Here is a 19,417-nt window from a genome sequence, read left to right on the forward strand (position 1 = left end):
TAAAAATGTAATTCTACAGCCCCCTTAAGATGAATATACAAGAGTTTGGTCAAGTAAATTTTTTATTTCTTTTTGTATCCTCTTGATCTATTCTCACTATCTGCAAAATGGGGGGAAAAGGCCTTGTTGGACAACGCTAACTCTTTTCAACTTTCCAGCCTGAGGCCAAAGATTTAGATGTCATCTAATGGACATTTGTGGTTGATTCTTGCTTTCTACTCAGAACTGGCACTCACTGAAATAATTAGAAATAGTTCCATTGACCTTGTTGAGCATGAGATCAGGCTGGCTGACTACAGTAATTCTATGAACAGGATTCATGGTCATCCAGCAGCTGACAGTTGAAACCCAGATTCTTTAAAATATCCCAATTGCTATGATACTTTAGAGTGCTGTGTGTACATCTGTAGGCAATTTAAGGAAAGTATCTGAATTTCTATCTATAGTAAAACAGATTTTAGATATAGTTAGAAGAATCTAATTTGTACTCCCCTCTGGATACAGGAAAGCTTTCAGAGATTGATAGAAGTAAGTATTAGGCACTAAGGTATTTATGCCTTTTGAAGATCTAACCCTGTAGGCTGCTGTTCTTATTATATTGCATCTGTTTTCAATTGGGGCTCCAAAAATACATATATGAAATCTTTAGTTTTCAGCCAAAATCAGGACTTTAATAATTTTTTAAAAAATATCCATTTTAAGTCTCTTAGCTGTTATATCATGTCATTGGTAATGGATGAAGGCGTCATGTCAGTATCTTTCCTTGGCCGCTTTTCTTTATTTGATTTAGAACAAAAGAAAACAAAAATTTCGAATGCAGGAATAATACACATAAGGAAGAAGGAGTTTGGAAGGGCTGTGTTGTGCAGGGCATGGCTTAGGTCAGCCAGCCTAAAGACCATGTTCCTGATGCAGTGCCTTGTGGGATTGAATCCAATCATAGCAGTCTGTGTTGCTGGGGCCAGCAAACCTGCAGACAACATGACTGTGGTAGGGATGAAAGGCTTGACTAAAAGCCCCTAAAGAAAAATCAATGGGAATTTCTAAATCAGGTCTTAAAGTGCCTCAAATTTTTGATCTTTTAATTCATAGAACTTACAGGGCCTTATTTATCATGTGTCTACAAACTGCAAACTCTTGCTACTGTAGCTATCCTTAAAGGACTTCTTCCCTTAGAACTTTTTGAAGAATAGTTACAGAAGTTAGCAAATAGCAATGTTATTTTTATAAGCCTGCATTTCAATTTACTTTACCTCTTTACTGCTGAGATTACTGATTCATTCATTGCCAAAACATTGAATCACCAATATATTTGTATGCCAGATCTGGCAATACCTGGGAAGAGACTCCATTCATTTGTTGTTCCTCTCTACTGCATTTGAGACAGAAATATTTTTAATAATAAATCATTCGTTTCAGTAAGAATTGAAGCCTTCGTCAGGGAGAAAAAGGGTTACAGGGTTTCTGAATTACACTATGCATATTTGGGGAAGTCCTGCAAATAAAGAAACCTATTAAATTCAGCATGATATATCAAAAGAATGAACTTTCAGCTCTGCACGGTTTCATAGTACCATCATGTAGATCCCACTAGACTGGTGAGGCAAAATGGCATCATAAAAGAGCAGCATGATTTACATCATCATTAGTATATAGTTCCATCCAATAAGTGTATTGGTTAGAGTCTGGTCTTCCATAACTGTATAAGGGACAAAATTCATTTGTTTACACTTAGCTCTCTCTGTTTCATTTAATGAATGAGTGTTAACAAGGAATTCACTCAAAAGATTGAGTCTCTACATGTTCCTCTTTCTGGTCGTCTCTAAATGGCCCTCTACCAAAAGGATGCTAGATCTTTATTTGCATGATGAGTATTCTTGTAAATCACTGAAAGTTTCATGCACGCAGATGAACAAGAGTGGAAACAGCAGTTAGCCTGGGTCTGGGGTGCTTCCTTACCCCAATTGTGCAACAAGAGTAATTGAAATGTCTGATATGCTCTTACTATCTCTCTGTTGTGTATTTAATGATCTGTACGAAGGATCTCTCATTCTTGAGCTATTACTCATTATCAAGATCTTAACTGTATAATAAAGGAGGTTGTGGTTATTTTTTATTTATTTTTTATTAATCTTATTTTGCCTGTGCTTCCATTGTCGTTTGTTCACATGAGTTCTTCCTGTGACATCATCTCCAAGTGCTGGGAGACCATTTCTTTTGCTTTGTATATATGTGATTGCTGTGGGCACACCCTTTACCACTGTATAAATAACAATACTGACGTTACAAGTCTAGTTTTCTTGATGTCTTAATGAGTGTTGGAAATTATGGTCTTAAACTGTTTGTGTACACTTAAGGCATTGTTCAGTTAAAGAAATAAATGTGGCATTTATGCAAATACCGAACAGTGTGTCCTTGACTTCTCTTAAATATATTGCCTTGCCGATGAAAATAAAACAAAGCATTCTTTTAAAAGGTCTCTAATCTAGAAATAATAAAAATTTTTAATGTTATTGATAGTTTATTTAGATCTTTATACCACTCTTTTCTTCCCAAATGAACCCAGAGTGGTTTACAACACAGAGATAGCGTTAAACTCCTAATTCATCATATTACAACTACATAGATACTAGTGGCTGAGTAGTTTTAATACACAGCTGGGTCTTGCTAACCAGGCTGACTACATTCCACCTATTCTCTTCTCTTCCTTTCCCTGTTGCTCAAACCACATCAAATAATAAATAAGAGATAAAATGAAATACTCTAAACTTGAGCTGGGGGAGTAACCATAACACCTTTTACTATAAGATAGGTTCAGTGTGGTAAATACTGTCTGTTGCTTCAAGGCCAAAACAACCAAGATAATTATAATTAAAGAGGGGGGGGGGGGAAACAGAGACCAAAGGTTTCACAAATGATCTGAACAATCCCCCAAGGAGTGTTCATCAATCAGGCATAACAAAATAAAATAACTAATTATTTAAAATAGAAATAAAAATGTAAAAGAAACACTGTAGTGTTCACCAATGCTACTCACAAGGAATAAAATTAATAAAAATAACATGAAAAGCAACAGCACGCCCCCAATCTGCCAGAACAGTTCGCAACAGCAAAAGCTAGCAGCAGCTTACAACATCATTCTTCCTTCCTCCATTTTGGTGGTGGAAAGTGCTGTTGTTACAGCTGATTTATGGCAACCTAATAGGGTTTTCAAGGGAAGAGATGAACAGAGGTGACTTGCCATTACATGCCTGTGCATAGCAACCCTGGACTTCCTTGGTGGTCTCCCATCCAAGTACTAACTAGGGCTGACCCTGCTTAGCTCCTGAAATCTGACAAGATTGGGCTAGCCTGAACCATACAGGTCAGGGTGTGAGGTAAAAGAGACTCTAAAGTCACTCAGTGAGCTTCCATGGCAGAATGAGTATCTGAACTTGGGTCGCCAAATCCTAGTTTGATACTTTTTCCAGCCCATAAGAGGCAGCTTTCACTAAAGGATTGGATGCATTAGTGTGGAAAAACAAGACTCATGCAAGGAGCTAATACCCCAGTACAGAACAGGGATATTTGCACTAGCAGTTAGTGAAGAAGAAGAGCTGGTTTTTATATGCCGACTTTCTCTACCACTTTAAGGGAGAATCAAACCAGCTTACAATCACCTTCCCTTCCCCTCAACAGACACCCTGTGAGGTAGGTGGGGCTGAGAGAGCTCTTAAGAGAACTGTGACTAGCCCAAGGTCACCCAACTGGCATCATGTGGAGGAGTGGGGAAACAAATCCAGTTCACCAGGTTAGCGTTCACCGCTCAGGTGGAGGAGTGGGGAATTAAACCCAGTTCTCCAGATCAGAGTCCACCACTCCAAGCCACAGCTCTTAAACACTACACCATCCTGGCTCTCTTGTTAGTGGATGACTGTTAGGATATTGTTCTAATCAAGCATAATTGGCTGGGAGGTAGGTTAGGCCCAATGGCATCATGGCTAAGCAGGGGTTTGAACCCAGAATCTCTCCAGGAAAAGTAGGTACTGTAGCCACTACCAGCTCAATGTGTTAATTTTGCTTTCAAAAGCTCTGCTCCAAAAAAAGAAGAAGGCAGTCTTCACAGCTGATGTTGTTCCTGCTTCTTACGGGGATTCCCAAATATAACAGGAGCCATTGTTTAACCTACAGCTTCAATGAGGAGTAACGCAACAACTACGCCCTTTCCAGTCCCCTCTCCCTCCCCCACACTTGCAACTTTGATTATAGAGGGCGTCTGCAAAAACGATGATTGGTTCTATGCATTTGATGAAATGGGGTCTGAAATAATATCTAGTTAAGTCCATAACGTACCACAAGACTGCCCTTTATTTACACTAGTAGAAAAGAGCAAGAGTCCAGTAGCACCTTAAAGACTAACAAAAATATTTTCTGGCAGGGTATGAGCTTTTGTGAGCCACAGCTCACTTCTTCAGATACAGCAAGAATGTGAATCCATCTGTCTTTAAGTAGAGGAGAGTGAATTCAGACAAGTATTAGTATGTAAATGTTAACAGTATGTCAATGTGAATAGCAGGCATGATGGGATTAGGTATGGTATGCAGAAGAGTCTGTGATGTCCAGGGGAGAGATGGGTGTGGAGAAATCAGCATTGGTCATGATCCATGAATGCAAGGTCTTTATTCAGCCCAGGTAAATGCAGTCTTTAGTTTGAATAAACTGTAATTCAGAAGTTTCTCTTTCCAATCTCCCTTTGAAATTCCTTTGTAAGAGAACTGCTACTCTTAAATCTGCAACAGAATGACCTGGAAGGTTGAAATGTTCTCCCACTGGTTTTTGAATATTGTGGTTTCTGATGTCAGACGTATGTCCATTTAATCTTTGTCTAAGAGACTGACCTGTTTGTCCAATGTAGATTGTGGAAGGGCATTGCTGGCATGTGATAGCATAAATTATAATAGAAGATGAGCAGGAGTATGAACCTGAGATAGTATGGCTGACATTGGTGGGTCCAGAGATGAAGTTCCTAGAATCTATATGAGGCCAAAGTTGGCACCTTGGTTTGTTGCAGGCCTTGGTGCCAGAGTCCATGTTTCTGTTAAGTAGTTTATCATCACGGGTGAGAAGTTGTTTTAGGTTAGCCGGCTGTCTGTAAGCAAGAAAGGGACGCGCACCCCCCCCCAGTGCTTCAGCGAAGGAAGTGTCACAATCCAGCATTGGTTGTAGGTCCTTAATAATACGTTGGACTGGTTTTAGTTGGGAGCTATAAGTGACAACCAGAGGTGTTCTGTTGTCATTCTCTCTGGGCTTATCTTGTAGTAAGTTGTGCCTGGGTATCATTCTGGCCTTCTCAATCATCTTTCTCACCATATCAGCTGAATTACAGTTGATATTCAAACTAAAGACAACGCATTTACCTGGGCTGAATAAAGACCTTGCATTCATGGCTCATGACCAATGCTGATTTCTCCACACCCATCTCTCCCCTGGACATCACAGACTCTTCTGCAGACCACACCTAATCCCATCACGCCTGCTATTCACATTGACATACTGTTAACATTTACATACTAACGCTTGTCTGAATTCACTCTCCTCTACTTAAAGACAGATGGATTCACATTCTATCTGTATCTGAAGAAGTGAGCTGTGGCTCGCGAAAGCTCCTACCCTGCCAGAAAATATTTTTGTTAGTCTTTAAGGTGCTCCTGGACTCTTGCTCTTTTCTACCATACCAGCAGGATATTGTAGTTGCAAATATGTTTGCTGTAGGTCTCTCTTTATTTACACTGCAACAGACCCACGCAGCTCCGAACCTGACCAATCTCAGAGCTTCCTCTAGCCCCAGACGCCCCGCCCCCGCCAAAAGATGCGCCCGACGCCCCTCCCCCCCGGCGCCCCTCCCCCCCCCGGCGCCTAGGAACTCCTCCGACCAGGGACTGCCCGGTCAGACAGCGTTCTAGTCCCGCCCTCCTCAGATGATTGGCCAATAAAAAGCCCACGTCTGTTCGATCTCCCTCTATCACTAAGGCAAGGCTGCCCCAAGCACGCCTCCAGGAAGTGATTGTCAAACGTCAGAACGACCCAGCGCCGACTAGTGAGCGGCGAGGCCTGAACGAACGAGGGGGTTTAGTTCCGCCGGGCAGGATGATTGGCAGCTAGCTTGGCCTTTACGAGAAGAGGAGGGGGAGGAGGAAGCGGCTCCAGGCGGCCGCAGCGGCCGTCCAGCTTGAGGCCGGATGGATCTCTTCGGGGACCTTCCGGACCCGGCGTCTCCGGCGGTAGCAGCGGCAACAACAACAGCAGCAGCAGGCAAGTAGCCGCTAGGACTTCCGCCGCCGGCTGGCAGATGGGACTGTTGGGCTTCGGCCGTCGGCCTCTCGGCCTTGGAGGAGCCGAGCCGGAGCTCAGGCGGCCTCCTTGAAGCTCTGCCAGTGTCTGGCCGCAAGGGGGCACGCGCAGGCGCGCAGGGGCATTCGCCCGACCGTGCTAAGGAAAGCAAAGATCCCAGGCGGCTGCGGCCCCGTTCCGCCAGCCGCCGTCTTACACGCATGCGCGGGCGACCCTCTGCAGATGCCCGCGTGCTGGCATCAAGGTACACGCGCAGCGCGGGCTGCGTCCTCGTCTTGATGCGCGTGTGGGGAGAATAGGAACGGGCGGGTGCAAACGCAGGGCACCGTTGCTTGGGTATCTGCGCAGCCAACAATCAAAGACGCGTGATAGCTTTGGTTAGGACAAACCCAAATGACGTACAGACGACGTGCAAACTTCCGAGTTCTTCAGAACTATTTGTCAGGTTGGGTAGTTAATAAAGTGGGGGGGGGTCCATCAGGCCATGATCTTAAGGCTTTGTCTTGTATTCATTGTGTATGAAATGCTGAGTACAACAGTGCTTGCTGTCGGCATTGGGAGGGGTGCTCAATTTTTTCAAGGAGGATGGGAATATTTTTCCCCCCCCAAGACTACTTGTATCTAACCTATCCCATATTGCCAGTGTACCCTTTAACTTTATGCTCTGGTGTGTTTTAGAGAAAGAAGGGGAGAGAGAGCCTGTGCTTTTTGATGATCTTCCACCTGTCAGCAGTACTGACTTGGGTATGATTGTTGTCAACATCTTTCCTTTGTATGTATTTAAAATTATCATCTTTTATTTCTGATACCTTTGCTGTGTGAGGGTTCCCTGTGGTAAAATATATGGCTACAAGCCTAACTTCATTTTTGCTGTGGTTCTTCCGTTGCATTTAGACGCTTCCCTTCTGCAGAGCATTCAGGGTTTTATAGCCATTTTTACATAAAAATAATTTATATTTTTACATAATTATAATTTGCATAAAGTCAGTTGCTACAGATTATTCCTGGATTAGGAGTAGGAGGATTGAGACTGCCTTATGCCCCAAGAGTTAAAAAGGTTGCTTTTACTCTGTGTTTAGATAGGCATCATTTGTATAGCTGTTCACAGTGTCTTCTTGAAAACTCACCAAAGGCAGAATAGAGGTATTAGAAAATGTCAAGATTTCTGTGCATTTTTTATTTTGAGGGCTGAAGCTAAGATAATTGGGAATTGGGAAGTTTTAGCTTGTTTGTTTGTGTTATTATTTTGCTTGCAAAAGGTTATTTTTGCAAGGGTATCACAAGCCCTGAGAATGGAGTTAGTGAGGTGTGACCTAAGTTCTGGACAGGTGTTCTCTTCTGTTTCAGGAGCAGGAGGCTCTCTGCTTTTTGATGATCTCCCACCTGCCAGCAGCGGCAACTTAGGTGAGCATGTTTGCCTTTTGCCACAGATTGCACTGAGTCCTGTTAAAGTTATCCTAGAGAAGCACTGCTAAATGAATTCAGTTTGGGCTAGCCTGTGTTTTTATTGGATGTAAGACCTGTTGATTTCTGTGGGACTTACATGCAGGTATGGATTTTACTGTAGGCTATGAGCAAATGTTATAACAGAACTTTGTTCTTACTTTTCTTAAAGAAAAGTAGCCTTTGGAGAGGCCCCCCACTGCAGTCCCATTCCTCCTGAAGGTGCTTTTCTCGTATTAATATACAGCCTTTCTAAAACAAACAAAACCCATTCGCATCTAGTTTTTAGTGGCTATAGGAGTGAAGTATTAAATTTCAGAAAGTATAAAGGCCTCATTTGGCTTTATTTTAAATGGAGACCTGGCTGGGTGGGGAGAACAGGTCTCCACTTAATAGAAACATCATGAGCAGTAGGGCTACAAGCAAAAGAGACAGTGGGCTTGAAAAGGGAATAATCATTGTAAATGTGAGAGCAGTAGGACCTGTAATAACAACAGCCACTTTGTTCTACAGCTTCTCACCCCGCAGAGTATGTTTCATCTCCTGTGAGCCATGGGAAAGGAGTGAAGAGGAGTTCCACTGAGGGAGAGAAGAATGGGAGTGAAGAACTTGTGGAAAAGAAAGTTTGTAAAGGTTTTCAGACAATCTGAAGCCAAATATTTCTATTTTAGTGTTGCCTTAAATCCAGGGGAAAGATGAAATGGTTTCCTCAGGACATTCTACTTTTGTGGCCATATTTAGGAAAAGGGATGATGAGTTGTTGGTGGGCATAGCACTTCTTCAGTTCCTCACATCTGTAATATCCAGGCTTCCTCCCTCCTTCTTTAAGAGACTTGAGTTCACGTCCCTTTTATTTACCAGTTTTCTGAGATGCCTTTATCTAAGCATATTTATGGGCATATTTGCATTGGTCCATTTTCCCAAAGAGCTCAGGGGTTGATCTATTTTTCTCTTCAGAGCCACCACATTAGATTGGCAGTGTTCCTACACTATTATTTATTTATTAATTGAGTCCTCAAGGTGGCTTGGAGTAACAAAATAACACCTACAGCTGCAGACTCTGAAGGGAAAGGTGAGCTAGAATAATCACAGCTGAGTAGTGATTTGAATGCAGGTCTTCGTGGCTCAGGTTGAGTATTGTGCCATGTGTTTTTGGCACGAACTGTCATGCTGTCTTAGCAGTGCAAAGGCAAATTTAGTCCTGTCTCAAGATCTGGGAGTCTGTCCAGCAGCTTTTAATTCAGTTGAATAGCATTTTATTACCTTGTGTTCTGTGTTCCTCATTTTATTTGTCTGAGTAGTTCTTGGAAGTGTGCCTACCTCAGAGCTAGCTGTTTCTTTCCAAGTCTTCTGTTAGTCCTTTGATTAGCTTGAGGGGTGCCCATGTGGTTTCTTCATACCAAGGAAACACTTCTAATGTTACAGTGCATTCCTGAGAGGGATGCCTGCGCCGGTCTTTGGAGGCAACGCAGCTGCGCTGACGGCATTTGGACGCTGCTAGAAGGCCCCGTCGGCGTCCCAGGGCAGCGCCCCACAACTGGCATCCGGGCCTTCCTGCCGCCATTCAGGCCACTAACACCAGTGTTAGTTGCCTGGACGCCGTCACGGGGGGCGGGGGCCGTCACGATGCCTTCCTGTACTCCTAAGGGCTTTCGCCCTTAGATCTCAGGAATGCGCTGTTAGTGTCAGAGGCTCTATCTCTACTCACAAGTACCCCATGTGCACTAGTTAGAATTTACAGGTTTTGTTTATATATGTGTGTGTATATATAAATAAATAGATTTAAAACATATATATACATTTAGCCCCCCTATATATGTAATAATATATCAGACGAGAGCGTAGAGGATATCAATGAGATATTCGGAAGTCCCACAGAGCAAATTGTTAGTTAATAAGAAAGGCCCTGCTGGATCAGACCAAGGCCCATCAAGTCCAGCAGTCTGTTCACACAGTGGCCATCCAGGTGCCTCTAGGAAGCCACAAACGACTGCAGCAGCACCTTCGTGCCTGTGTGCCATAGCACCTAATATAATAGGCATGCTCCTCTGATACTAGAGAGAATAGGTATGCAGCATGACTAGTATCCATTTTAACTAATAGCCATGAATACCCCTCTCCTCCATGAATATGTCCACTCCCCTCTTAAAGCCTTCCAAGTTGGCAGCCATCACCAACATTAACATCTCCAAAAAGCCTCCTCTAAGAAGGCGACACATAGATTCAGGAAGCAACCGACAGCTGCTGCCCAAAAAATGCATGGGTAATAAATACTTTACACCTGTACTGGGAGACAACTCCTGTTAAAGGGACACTATATCACATCTCCCGTCCACATAAAAAAATACATATAAAAATAGATTTAAAACAGAATACAAAATACTGTGCAACTAATACAGTTATCAAGGTATTTATCTGGCGAAAAGACAAGTCTGCTATGGGATGTTATATATCTGGGACACCTTCAACCTGCAGAATACGTGTCGCACACACATTATTATCCTGAATAACATCTTCCATATTCCCACTAGACATATTATAAGGCTCACCGCATTGCGTATCAGGTTCTTCAACAGTAGATGCATCCTGCCCTAAGCCCATAGAATCATTGTTTCCAGATACCCTACATTGAAATCTTAACCTGCATCTATTGCGCCAATAAATACGTGCATCTTAAGTCATCACTCAGGGTGTGTGTGTGGGGCTGGTCAATCTTTTCTGGTCATACATGCGCATGGAGTCAACTTTCATTGGATTCTATCCATACTGAATCTCTTTGTAAAGGCTTAAAGGGTTTTGCTGTATGATCATAGAAATATTTTTGCCTGTCCTGAACTCTGAAAATTTTCTTGCACCCCATTAGGTATTTTAGGATGCAGTAAACCAGTTGTTATTGGCAGCTTGCTTCTTAACATTTTGCCCATCAGCATCTGAGCTGATGAATACAACATTCCAGTAACATGTGTATCATAATATTCCAGCAATGCTAAATGTGGGTCCCTCTGCCCTTCTTCTGATTTGTAATGAGCTGTTTTATAGAACAAATTGCTCTTTCAACCATTTGATTGTGGGTACCCTGGGCTACTAAAACAGTGTTCAAAACCCCAGTCCTAAGCAAATTGTCGAAACTCTCAACTAGCAAAAGGCATACCATCACTCACAACCATCTTAGGAATGCCATGCCAAGCAAACACGGTTTTACGTAGGAAGCAGCATTCTAAAGGCCTGTGGCCAGAATACTCCCACACACACACACACACACACACACACACACACACATGAGAGAGAAAATGCTGCTTCCTATGTAAAATAGTCATTAATGATTTTTGTATAAAAGGGCCCTCAGGGATTGAATCATGCATATACCTTTGCTCTTTCCCTTCAGGCTCTGCAGGTATTCTTGGTCTGAAGGGTTATGTGGCAGAGAGGAAAGGTGAGCGAGAAGAGATGCAGGATGCTCATGTCATTCTGAATGATATCACAGAGGAATGCAGCCCCCTGCCTGCTCAGATGTAAGTCTTCAATTTGACTGTAATCTTAATGTGTGTGTGTGTGTCTTTGCACTGTGGTTTTGTTAGAGTGTCCTCTGCTGCCACATGGAGCCAAGAATGTAGACATTGCTATTGATTTGAGGTTTGTTTATTGGTCATTGATTCCGCCTTGCAGTTTTGTAGTGTTACACACACACACACACTCTCGCTCTCTCTCTCTCTCTCTCACACACACACACACACACACACAGTTTCTACCAGATCCTGATGCTTCAAGAAGTTAGCAGAAATTGGATCCCAACTATCTGAGTAAAGCTATCAAAAATAAGTGGCTTTCATTTGTAATCCTTATTAATAAAGATATGGGCCCAGATCCAGAGTGACATGAACAGAAATCAGCAAGAGGAAAGGAATTTATGGGCTAACAAGACTAGCTTACCCTTTTAATAGCAACTTTTTCTTTGTGGGCTGGGATTTCTGATGTTAATGCCGCTTCTCACATCAACAAATTTCTGTGTGGAAGAACATGAAACCTGCAAGTAGAATTGTTTTGCATTACATTCATGGTTTTCCTGCACATTCCTTTATAGAAGTGTGTTGGAATTTAATAATGTTTGCTGGGGAGAACATTGGCCCCTTTGAAGGCCTGGTGAAATGGTGTAAGGTGTTCAGTGCTCTCACAGGTGCTGAAGTCTTTCTAGGGAGTAATTCTGGAACTGAAAAATGTGTGTTGTTTGTGCCTCTTTTGTCTTGTTGAGGCTGGGCATCTCCCATTGCCTCTCTTGTTCACAGCCATGGAGAGCAAAAGAGCTCCGTTCACAAAACCAGGGGAAAGCTTAATTTCTTACCAGTTCAAACGAAATGTTACTCTTTCTGCTTCACTGAAAAGAACAGTACAAATAAACTTGGTTTGTCTCAGTTTAGAGGTAGGTTCCAGACTAGGGATAATCTGTCTTCATATATCTTCCTTTCCAGTACCCGTGTTTCATATTTCGCTGTCTTTGATGGCCATGGAGGAGTTAGAGCTTCAAAGTACGCGGCACAGAATCTGCACCAAAATCTGATCAGAAAATTCCCTAAAGGTAAGAGGATAAGAGGCAGAGAGTGCCAGCATCATTCCTTGAAGTTTGTTACTGTGAACTCAGTTGTCACCGGAAGCAGATTACTCAGAAGACTCTGAACTTGTATGTGAAGGGTACCCAGTAGCTACAAAAGTAGCTTTTTCAAATGGGCAAATTGTTCCTTATTCATAAGTGATACGTATCTTCATGAATATGTGAAATGAGTTGTGAGGGATGTTTTTGGCTTGATTCAGAATCTGTTCATAAGTTACAAGCTTCCTTCGAGAATTATGTGGGAGAGCTTGGCTTTTCCCAGAATTCTCTTGTGATGCATAATGTTGGTACACACATGTTACCCCTGTGGGACACATGTTCATTCTTATGGTACAGCTTAGGAATTACAGTGCAGGGGTGGGAAAGTCATGTCTTGATTAAGCAGTCAAATGTTGCTGCCTGATGTTTCACAAACATTGTATCACTTTTCTTGATGATTGGCTACTACTCTGTATTTGCAAACTTGGGACTGTGTTTGGAGGAAGTGGCAGCCATTTCTGTTGCCAGCAAAGAGTTTTGTTGGATCTCTTTTCCCTCTGAAATGCTTCCTTGACTTAGAATGTACAAATATTGCAAGCTGGGAGAACGTACTTACTGAGACAGCAAGCTGTGGATTTGAGTGCTTTCTCTAGTAGTAAGCAAGACTGAGCCTGGTACAGGGTTTGAATTGTAAAATGCATTTTGATTGTGGAATTAATGTATGCTGAGAGCCAAAGGAGTTTTCCTGAACTTAAATGTAAATGTGCTCAATGTATACAATATGTGTGACTTGCTGTCCAGCAAGCGGGAGAGATGAGTGATTGATTTCTTTGGGGTTATGTAACAGGAGAGATACCCAGTGTGGAGAAAACAATAAGAAGATGCCTTCTGGATACCTTCAAGCACACAGATGAGGAGTTTCTCAGACAGGCTTCCAGTCAGTAAGTATAAATGGACCAAGCGTTCATGTTTGCTTGCACTGAGTATACAGAACTGAAGCATGCAGTCCAGAAAAAGCATGCAGTAACACTTTCATGGGATTGCATCATTTTAGAAAGGGGGGGTTGTGTGTTTGAATGTTCTCCTCTGTATCTGCTCTTGAAAATTTGGTACATGAAGAAGAGTTCTGGCATAGCTGTTTACCTGCATTCTATGGGCCAGGAATTATAAAGTTCATGGAGGCCAGGACTGGTACTCAGACATGCAGTCTCTCACATGGACCATACTATTTAAAGGACAATACCCCATCTGTTTCTGAACGGGGAGGTTATCTCTTAATGTTTTGGTTTTTTTGACTCCCATAACTGTGCAGTGGAATTTGCATTGCCTCTAACTAGGGGCAATACCTTTTTGCCCTCAAACTTCTGATGCCTGCAGGAAACCTGCCTGGAAGGATGGCTCCACAGCAACCTGTGTTCTGGTGACTGATAACACTCTTTATATTGCCAACCTTGGAGACAGCCGGGTAAGCAGTAGTGAGTTGCTGGGTCCAACTTGGATATGTTTCTTTTTTATGGAGCGAGGGTAATGCTTTCCATCAGAAGTTACCAAGGCACAAGCATGCTACGGGCATTTCCCTGCAGTCTGTCCACCAAATGCCCCTGTCCTTCCCCAAACACTTTGGTCTCTCATTGAGAAAAAATGTGCCTTTGAGCAGCTTGGTGCCCCTCTCTGAATTTTCTTAATGAACTCTAGATGGTGCTATAGATCCAGATACATTTAAGTTCCTTATGAATCCAAGCTAATTTTGAGAAAATCCCTGGTGGCCCTGGGTATCTCTGTATAAGGCTGTAAGCAGGCACTGCAGTATACTGCTTAGAATTTGCTAACAACTTGGCTTCAAAGACAGTTGCTTCCTGCATACCTCAAAGCAAGAGACTCCGCTGAGTGTGCAATACTTGCTCACAAGGGTTCTCCTGTCAGCACAGGCGATTCTGTGTCGTTATAACGAAGAGAGTCAGAAATATACAGCCTTAAGTCTCAGTAAAGAACATAATCCGACCCACTACGATGAGCGGATGAGAATCCAGAAGGCTGGGGGAAACGTCAGGTAATGAACAGAGGGAAGGGTTTGGAATGAGTGATTAATCTGTTGGGGGAGGGAGGTAACACTCGTGGGTTTTTTAGTAGCAGCTGATGATACTGGTCTCCTGCCCATCACATCCCATGCATGTATTCATCTATAGTAGGGGTGTCAAACATACAGCGTGGGGGCTGGATCTACCCCTTTGAGAGCTCTTACCCAGCCCACGAGCCAGCTAAGGCAGCCACCCTCTCCCCAGTCCCGATCCGGGCTGGCGAAGCATGGCCTGGCCCGACCAAGTGACATTTATGTTATATCCAGCCCTCGTAACAAATGAGTTCGACACCCCTGATCTGTAGTGTTATCATATACCTGGTATTTGCAAACTGAGGTTCTTTGATTAGGGTTATTGTTTGTGATTTGTTGGTGGAAGCCATAATTTTAAATTCAGCCGAGAATCCTTATGGCTATGAGGACGTATTGGTGTTGTGCAATAGTGTCTGTTTTGTGTGTGTGTTCAGATTTGAGGTTATGTTCAGGTTTCATGAGCTAGTGACAAATTTAGTTTATTCTCAAGATTGGGCACTCCCTTTTCCCCCCTAATGCAAAATTCCTGGATTAGGAAATCCTCAGATCAGTTTACCGCAGTGTCTGAATTTGGGCATGTTAACACATTGGTTTGTATCTTTCCTAGTACTTAGGATTCTAAACCAGAGTGTAGTATGAAGCAGTGTGGGGGAAGGTTCCTCAAAATACTATCCTCCTCAGACCTGGGCTGCTTTTCAAGCTAGAGAAAACATGAGGTTTAATCTGATGGCATACTGATGTAGCTTTTCCCACCCTCTTAGGGAAGGACGAGTTCTGGGAGTCCTGGAGGTCTCTCGCTCCATTGGGGATGGACAGTACAAGCGCTTCGGGGTCATCTCTGTGCCAGATATTAAACGCTGCCAACTTACACAGAATGACAGGTAAAACTGATTCTGTCCCAGGAGTGAGAAAAATGTAAAGGGCAGGTCTTTTATGGGCTTCAGAAGAAATGCTCTGAGGCTCTGTCATCCTCTTGTCTTTCTAAGGTTCTGGTAAAACTGGTGATCAATTGCTCTTCTAGGTTTATCTTGTTAGCTTGTGATGGTCTCTTCAAAGTCTTCTCGCCAGAGGAAGCTGTGAACTTCATCATGTCTTGTCTGGAGGTAAGGGTAAACTGATTTAGGACAGGGATTTGAAAAAAAGGTATACAAGTTCTCTGCATGCAGTGGTCCTAGGGATGGATTTAACTGTTCTGTCATTATGTCCTTTGCTAGAATTTATGGCAGTGGAGATGAAGTAGCAATGAAAACCTTAATTTTGCAATTTATTGAAAGATTATATGTTTGTGTGTGTGTTTGTTCAGCAGTGCTCAGGCCTTGCAGAGCAAGGGGGGGTATGTTTTTGTGTGACAACTAATTGCGCTTCCTGGGACCATACAAGTAATTGCTTGAAAGTCTGAGTTTGTTTTACTTGGGTTTTCACCATTCCAAAGGTAAACAGGGAAAACAAGCCTGTTCGGTGTCTTGTGTTTTTCTCACTTTTCCACAGGACAGTACTATTCCAACCAGAGAGGCCAAATCCACACTTGATGCTAGATATGAAGCAGCCTGTAACAGGCTGGCCAACAAAGCAGTGCAGCGAGGATCAGCGGATAATGTCACGGTGGTGGTGGTCCGGGTTGAACAATGATGGGAAACTTGTGCAAGTGAGATCCTTAGCAGCATGCAATGAATTTAATGGGACAAATTAGTGTGTCGGTGAGTGTGTGTGTGTGTGTGTGTGTCTAAGGGTTTGTGTTGTCCCCCCCCCCCCGAATGCTCTTATTTGTAAATAAAGGAGTTTTTTTTCTAACTGTTTATGTCAGTTCATTGTCCCATAGAATCCAGGTTGGATGATGTCTTCCTAAATTCCTTCTCTTTGACTCTGCTATCCCCTAAGTACAAAATAAGTGCACTTGATGTTACTTATGAAGGGTGCACATATGTTTAAATGCCTTGTTAAAATACACATGGGCACTTGAATATGGAAAAGCAGTTGGATTTAAGAAGCATAGACAGACCCAGTCATGGAAGTAAGTACTCTAAAGACAGTCCCACTGACACGAACAGAAAACAGTTATTCTAATAGTGGTGTATTAGTTGTCAGACTAAGACCTGAGAAACGCAGGTTCAAGTCCCTACTCGCGCCACGGAAGCTTGCTGGGTAACCTTGGGCCAGTCACACACTCTCAGCCTCGACTTGGCTGGTATTTGGACAGGGGACCTCCAAGGCGTAAAGGTCCCCTGTGCAAGCACCAGGTCATTCCTGACCCATGGAGTGACGTCACATCCCAACGTTTACTAGGCAGACTTTGTTTACGGGGTGGTTTGCCAGTGCCTTCCCCAGTCATCTTCCTTTGACCCCCAGCAAGCTGGGTACTCATTTTACCGACCTTGGAAGGATGGAAGGCTGAGTCAACCTTGAGCAGGCTACCTAAAACCAACTTGCGTCGGGATTGAACTCAGGTCATGAGCAGAGCTTGGACTGCAGTACTGCTGCTTACCACTCTGCGCCACGGGGCTCCTTCAAGGCTTAACACGGAGGCAGGCAGTAGCAAATCACCTCCAAGCGTCTGAAGAGGAAAGGACTGTTGTACTGAATCATTTGTCCTAAGTAACATTTTAAAAGTTCAAAACAATGCTAGGGGCGAGAACTAGCTGAGCCATAAATTCTGAATGTTTCCAATAAACACCCCCCCCCCCCAACCATTAAAACCAACTGGAGTTTCACTTCCTTATAAGGGAATTTGGGAAAAGTTGGGGTTGTTAGCACAGACAATACATTGCTGTATCACACTATGTGCATGTCATGAGACACTATAAAGTTCTTGCGTGCCCTTCAGAAGTTTTCTTGCCAAGATATGAAAAGGATGTACGCACTTCATTTGTGATTGTCTTTAGAAATTTGTGTCTGTGCACCAATGAACTCAGCTTGCTGTTCCTCCAGCCTGCATGTGTCTCTTCTACATGAGTGTGTGTGTGTCTACACACACACACACAGAAAGATATATACACACAGCTTTTATACTTTGTTAGGGGGAGTGATGGATATGCAAGTAGCTGCACAGAAATGTCCAGTAGTCTTCTCTGTAAATGAGAACTGGCCAGAGTATACAAGGATTAGATTGCCAAAATATGATAATTATGAAACAAGAATTCTTTAAGACTAGTTTATGCAAGTAAGTACAGCACTAGATCTTGGCCAGTTGAATGAGTGACCCAACAACTGAAAAAAAGATTACAGTGATATGAAACTACTTAGTCATCAGCAGGTCTAAAACTGAGCTGCTGCTATATGGCTACCTTCAGCCCTTAAAGGTGTGGAGTGAAACCTGTGCTTTAGTCTTTTAGAGGCTACATAATGAGCCTTTTCTCTGTTGCACCTTCTTCCTTCAATGTAATTATTTTAAAATTAAATAGAATGCATTTAAAAAGCCAAGTGCATAAATATATATATTTCTTAGTACAATAAATAGAGCTTCTTATAAAATACTCTATATAGCATATATTAATGTAAGCATTACAAAACAGCTGCAGGGTGAAGACTACGTGTGCTCACGAGGCAGGGCAGGGCACCAGTGTGGGCTTATCAGGCTGGATGGTATTGCCAGAGAGAAGGGTGGGTGCTCAATTTACTGGGAATTAGCCCAGTTCACAAAATCTATGGGTACGTTCCAGCAACTGACTGTATTTGGTTAGGCCAGCACCCTAAAGACCTTTTCTGCTGCATTGGGACAACATTGAATTTTGGCTTTGGAGGAAGCAATATTGTCTTCAGTTCTCAGTTTTCACGGTGATGAAAAGCAGTGAGGAGAGTGCCTATTGGAATATTCCCTTAGATGAAAAATTCCTTTCATGCAGAAGGCTAGGATAGAAATTGTATAAGCATGCTAGCATTCTTACATGCAGGGAACTGTTCAAGCGGAGAATATTAAAAAAAACGTAATTGTTTTGTGGATTGTAAAGATCCAATACTTGGAGATCCGCATCTGCTACTTTAATTGGGATCTCCTATATAGTAGCAGTGGTGGGGCATCAGGTGTCAAGAAGCACATCTTGCTGAAGCAGATTTGTTGGTGGCTCCAGGAGGAAAGTTCCTCTAATATAAAGAGTCCTTGCCTTTTGCTTGGCAGCATAAATCTGTAGAACAGCAGCCACAATGACCTATTACAGAAGTATCTTTTCAGACTATAACAGATAAGAGTGGGTTTTTTTTCTCCTGCTTTGAAAATTAAAAACAAGATGCAAGAAGATGTCAAATGCCTGCCTACGTGCCGTAGTTGCTGTCGCAGTGGAGGGCGGGGCTGTGCAGCATCAAAATTCTTAGATATCACTTTGCAATTCTGGCAGCCACACACAGAATAATGACTAAGATGAGAGAATTTTCTTCAACGTGTGAGCACTGAATGAATGCATGGCTGAGCCCATTAATTTGCTGTGATAAACTCTTAGGTTCAAAATGGGTGGCTCAAGATATTATCTTATTCCTCTCTTGGGCTTAGAGCTAGATGTTTTTAAGGCCACAAGGCTTTTGGGACAGCAGTGAGGATCTATAAGAACCCGAGTGCTTACTTCAAAACTTCCCTAAATTGCAAATGATGACCATTTGGGCACTATGCAGAAAGTAGTAAAAGAGTCCTGACTTTTTGAGGTAAGAGACCAGCAGGTGGAAAATTCCACGCCAAGACAAAAATCCTTTGGCACATAGGAAAGAATAGGCCACTAAGGGATTGTAACCTAAGTATGTAATGTCTCAACATGGCTATGTGTGTGTATATGCTTAAGGATAAACTAATTTTGAAAACCACCATTTATAAAGGGACTATTAAACATACATCAAACAATAAATGTTCAACAACAGAGGAATTACTAGGTTAATGACACTAACTGAATCACATGCTCCTTTTTTTGGGTTGAGTTTTACATGTATGAGAGATTCTTCTTTCACCTCAAATGCTTGACCAAGGAGCA

General features: G+C 42.7%; 1 protein-coding gene across 1 annotated transcript; it reads left to right on the forward strand.

Annotated features, from left to right (window-relative positions):
* Nucleotides 1-6,723: 6,723 nt before the first annotated feature.
* ILKAP (ILK associated serine/threonine phosphatase) lies at nucleotides 6,724-16,175 on the forward strand. The gene is made up of 12 exons (XM_056850428.1): nucleotides 6,724-6,775; nucleotides 7,009-7,074; nucleotides 7,678-7,734; nucleotides 8,287-8,406; nucleotides 11,159-11,285; nucleotides 12,240-12,346; nucleotides 13,206-13,299; nucleotides 13,736-13,823; nucleotides 14,287-14,408; nucleotides 15,230-15,349; nucleotides 15,490-15,571; nucleotides 15,957-16,175. Exons 1-12 carry the CDS (start codon nucleotides 6,724-6,726, stop codon nucleotides 16,095-16,097), a joined length of 1,176 nt encoding a protein of 391 aa, XP_056706406.1. The 3' UTR covers nucleotides 16,098-16,175.
* Nucleotides 16,176-19,417: the final 3,242 nt, after the last annotated feature.

This window comes from Euleptes europaea, chromosome 5, assembly GCF_029931775.1.
Source record: "Euleptes europaea isolate rEulEur1 chromosome 5, rEulEur1.hap1, whole genome shotgun sequence".
Classification (NCBI taxonomy): Eukaryota; Metazoa; Chordata; class Lepidosauria; order Squamata; family Sphaerodactylidae; genus Euleptes; species Euleptes europaea.